Consider the following 5,105-nt stretch of genomic DNA (forward strand, 5'->3'; position numbering starts at 1 on the left):
TTGTTTAGCCAAATAACTCCTGATTCCAATGATGAAGGTTTTGTGTATTAAGATACACAATTCTTTTGAACACATGCACACTTGTGCACAAAAAGTTTTAAAATGCACATAGGACTGTGTTTAAATATGACAGTAGAGGAGGCTGGGAAGATGGCTTAATGGTAGAGTGCTTGCTTAGCATGCATGAAGCCCTGGGTTCAATTTCTCAGTACCACATAAGCAGAACGGCTCAAGTGGTAGAGTGCTAGCCTTGAGCAAAAGAAGCTCAGGGACAGTACCCAGGCCCAGAGTGCAAGCCCCAGGTAAACAACAAAAGAGAAGAATGCTGATCATAAGTTTTGGGGATTCTAATGGCCAATGACATATTTTTGCCCAATGTATGATAGAATCATGTGGCCAGTGGTAGAAAAACCAATGACGAAAAAACAGAAAACTTTTGTCAACAACAAAAAGAATTTCCACTCATAAGCACACCTAGGTAGCCAAGAATACAATATGTCCAGAACAAGTTTCTTGGCAAGGCTTCATTTCAGTGCACAGCTTGACACTGAACACTCGCTGGATGCCTTTAGTCTTAGTGGTGTGCAAAGAGAATGGAATGGGAGGATGGGGTGGAGGAGGGTGCCCAGACTGAATTCCTGAAGGAGGCACCATTCCCAGATTCCTTTATGAATTTTCTAGAGGGTCATTTTGACTAACTAAGGGCTTAGAATTTGTGAGGAGTTAATTTAATAGGCTTTATAAAAATCCCTCTTTAAAAACATTATCACATTTTGGGCTGGGAAGGTGGCTCAGTGGCAGAGTGCTTGCCTTGCATGCATGAGGTCATGGGTTCGATTCTTCAGCACCACGTAAGCAGAAAAAGCTGGAAGTGGTGCTGTGGCTCAAGTGGTAGAGCGCTAGCCTTGAGCTGAAGAGGTGAGGGACAGCGCCTACGTCCAGAGTTCAGGTCCCACTTCCTGCAAAAAAAAAAAAACATTATCACATTTTAAGGGGTGACCTATTTTTACACCACAGCGTTTTAGCCTTTTACATGTCAATTTACATTGAGTCAAAATATTACAGAGAAATTAACCATTTTAAAATATTCTCCTCTTTAAAATATTTTTTCATTGTCCCTCTATAATTGTTTTTTTTTCTGTCCTTCAATTCAAGGAATGAGTTTGTTTTATGAGGCGCTGAAGGTGTAAGTTTTTCCTTATGATTTCTGAATCAGGTTCAGGCATGTTTGACTAGACCCCAAAAAGAAAACACAGAAACAGGGAACATTGCTCCCGACTGCTGTGTTTCTGTTAAACTCTTCACAGTCCCATCCTGGCACTCAGGATCTATAATGCTTGTATGCAGACAAGGGATTATAGTTAAGCACAGCCTCTAATGATTTCTCTAATCAAGCTTCAGAAATCCCTGAACAGTGTCTGTTCTACTTACCAAGGCGGATAGAACATTAAGGTTCATGAGAGTCGTTCTGCCCATTTGTGACCCACGTGTTCTCACCTCTTCCTTGCCCACTCATGTTTGTGAGTCTTTCCAGAGCAAGGTATCCTCTGCTGGCTGTATTTCTGCACTTTGCAGTTTTATGATTCTTCACTGGTAGTCTTTCTGCTGGAAGCAGGCCTTCCCTGCTGGTGATGTCTGTTCAGGGGTGAATCTGTGGCATCCAGTGCAGCCAGGTAATCAGGTTCCTAGAGGTGAGACTGCCCAGTATGAGAAAGAAAGACAGAAAGAGAATGGGTGGAATCAAAGCAGGGACGCCAGGAGGCACTCTCTCAGAGGACAAAAGCCCCTCACTCATCTCCTAAGAGGGTTTAACTATCCAGCATGACCTAGAAGGAAAGGAAGTCAACTTGATATATAAGTAGTGATGATAAGTGTCTTCTCTAACAGAAACAAGTGGGACCATTCTGGTAGAAAAGCGAGTGAGAGAAAAACAAGCTCTTAAGCTAACATCCTTGAGTCAACCAGCTGTCTTCTTTGCCTGGTTTGGGAACAGGGATAGGGCCGAGGCCCAGTGACCTCCTGTGCGTGGTCACTTAGCCTCTGCCCATGTGACCCTTGCCACTTAGGCATCCCTGGCGTGGTGACTTCTCAGTAGCCACGGGTGCCTTCAGCCTTGCTTAGGGAGGTCAGCGGTCCCCGACACACACAGCATCACTTTTTGATTTTTTGGCCTAGAATAATATGGCTATTTGGGGAGTTTGGTTGTTCCATATGAATTTTTGGATTGTTTTCTCTATCTCAACAGAGAAATTCCCTGGGATTGTGATGGGGATTGCATCCTATTTGTAGATCTAGTTGGAGAATGACTATGCTGCCAATATTAATTCTAGCTATCCACGAAGATGCAAGGTGTCTCCATTTTCTGATGATCTCTTTGATATCTTCATATTTTTTAAATCATTTGATCTATAAAGGTCTTTGCCTCTTTGGGTGGTTTATTCCTAGATATTTTATTCTGAGGCTATTTCAAATGGAGTTGTTTGACTGATTTCCCTCTCTGCTTGTGTGTTGTTACTGTACAGAAAGGCTACTGATTTTGTGGGCTAATTTTGTACTCTGCTGCTTTGCCAAAGATGTCCATAAGGGGCTGGGAAGATGGGTCAGTGGTAGAGTGCTTGCCTTGCATGCATGAGGTCCTGGGTTTGATTCCTCAGCACCAAATAAAGCAAAATGAATAAAGCCGGAATTGGGGCTGTGGCTCAAGTGGTAGAGCACTAGCCTTGAGCTGAAGAGCTGAGTGACAGCACCCAGGCCCAGAGTTCAGGCCCCACGACCGGACCCAAAAAAAAAAAAAAGGTGTCCATAAGCTCTTGGGGCTTGGGGATGGAGTGGTTGTACAAACATCTGTCTTTAAATGAAAGGTGACTGAATGAGCTCCCTACAAGGCTCAACCTTGTGAACATATCACTCACTGACTAGCACCCAACCAGACCAGGATAGTGACCCAAATAAAACTATTCACATACATGTGGGTTAAAGAGTTAAAATATTCAATACAAAACTTACTGAAAGAAGGACATGGCCACATTTCAGAAGAGTACCTTGATATTGACCCTTTACCCAGCAACGGGTGATGCTTTCCATCTCTAGTGCTGATTGGTTTGTCCACATTGAGCTTGGCCAATCCAGCATCAAAGCAATGAGTACCTTGGTGATTACTTGGGATCTGGGTAGAGAGGGTTCATGCTCATCTCCAGCATGCTGTGCCCATGGCTCCCTGGAGGCTTCCACATGGCAGTTCTGATGGTGCTGCTGATGGTGCTGAGCCCTCCTATGGCTTTGACCAGGGACCTTCAACGTAAGTGCACACCTCGGGTGCTGAGCTACTATGGGTGGGGGAAAGAAGGGGGTATCTTCCTCATTTTGTCCAGGACAAATCCCTTAGTAGTTGAGATTTCTTCAATAATTTCTGATCCAACTTGTATGAAATCCAAAGTACTTCCATCAAACAGGAGTGTAAAAGCTTGTCTCTTTTATGAAATTTGTCTCAATGGCATGTGAGAATCAATTTTCTAGATCTTTTCCAGTAAAATCTCTACTCTTAGATCATATACCCTCTGGAACTTAAGTGGATTTAAACATAATGTTAAACTGGCTTGCTATATACCCCTTGCCTTCATTGTATTGAATTATGCCAGAAAAGAATTTTTTTAAAAAGATGTCATTATATGCATATTATATTATAGTTGTAGTTTGTTTTATCTGAATAATTCTTTTAATTTTAGTCTATTGGTACCGAGTATAATTCTGCTCTATTTTTTTGTTTTAAGTTAAAAAGTTAAATACTGAACTAGCTACATTCTCCTTAAAATTTCAGAAAGCCAGTGAGAGATTTTGCCAGGAGTTGCACTTCATATCTTCTCTCCTTTGTCCTTGAACTCTGGTGTTTAGAAAGCTTGTGTCCTTTTCTTGGGGATGCTTTGAAGGATGGTGGGGTTAGTGATCATCTTGTATTCTTGAGTTCAGCGACTTGTAGCTGAAGCAGAGTTCCTTTTGCCTTGAAGCAGTGTTATAGACAATGAACAGCTGCCAATTTCTCTTTGTGCCTTAAAGTACTTAAGGCATCTTTCCAAAATTTGACACAGGTTAGGATTCATTTTAAGAATTTGTTCTTAACCTACAATATGTGTTACCATTTTCTCCTATATATGCTACATTCTGTGGCTTGAGCCCATAAGACAGGATTGAGCTAGTTTGAAGTATATATTGAAAATCAAATGTTTGAAATGTCAAAATAGTAAAATATCAGCAATTGTTTCTGAAAGCCCTGGATCTTATTGAAGTGAGGCTTGCAATGCAAGGATTTTAGCACTTGAATTATGCCACAGTCCAAAATATTAGCAATGTCATGTGCTTTGAACAGCACAGTGCATGCAGCATGGATACAAAGAAAACCGGAAGGCTGCTCTCAACTCATCAGGCTAGACACCAATAGGCAAGAAAGGGGAACTCATGGATTATTGACAAATATGGAAAGTCTGTTTTTCTTTAACTAGCCATGTCTTCTTACCTCTATCTCCATTTGCTCTTTTGTTTTGTTTGGGACAGTCATTTCAATGACACTACTAAAAATGCATAAGCTTTGCACAGGTTTCTGAGAGATCCAGCAGAGGTCACAAAATTTAATTCCATTGATTATTTCATTTTTTCCTTATCTGTGGATACTTAGAGTTAGAAGGAAGAGGAAGAGGAAATTCATATAAATTTCTCTGGATGTGGAAGACATTGAATATGACTGATGCAGGGACTAGGAAAGTGGCTCAGTGGTAGAGCGCTTGCCTTGCATGCATGAGGCCCTGGGTTCGATTCCTCAGCACCACATACACAGAAAAAGCTGGAAGTAGCACTGTGGATCAATGGTAGAGGGCTAGCCTTGAGCTGAAGAGCTGAGGGACAGCGCCCAGGCACAGAATTCAGGACCAATGACCGACCAAAAAAAAAAAAAGACAACAAAAGAAAAAAAAAAAGAAAGAACAGTGCTGAGGCTTGAAACACTGCTTGCTTTCCAGGTCAGCCACTAAGGTCAAGTTCCAGAACCCTGGTGCTTTCCTTTAGATCACAGATAAGTTCTTGAGTAAGCTATATGCTGATCTCTGTTCTTGACC

General features: G+C 41.8%; 1 protein-coding gene across 6 annotated transcripts in view; it reads left to right on the forward strand.

The window, feature by feature from the left end:
* Window positions 1–3,177: 3,177 nt before the first annotated feature.
* LOC105999834 (HLA class II histocompatibility antigen, DR beta 4 chain-like) overlaps window positions 3,178–5,105 on the forward strand; it is a 108,616-nt gene continuing 106,688 nt past the window's right edge. For all 6 annotated transcript variants that reach the window (XM_013034958.1, XM_013034961.1, XM_013034959.1 and 3 more), the window contains exon 1: window positions 3,178–3,298. In XM_013034958.1, coding sequence (XP_012890412.1) covers window positions 3,184–3,298 — 115 coding nt within the window. In that variant the 5' untranslated portion in view covers window positions 3,178–3,183. The remainder of the gene's footprint in view (window positions 3,299–5,105) is intronic.

The sequence above is a fragment of the Dipodomys ordii genome, unplaced genomic scaffold (assembly GCF_000151885.1).
Source record: "Dipodomys ordii isolate 6190 unplaced genomic scaffold, Dord_2.0 Scaffold202, whole genome shotgun sequence".
NCBI lineage: Eukaryota > Metazoa > Chordata > Mammalia > Rodentia > Heteromyidae > Dipodomys > Dipodomys ordii.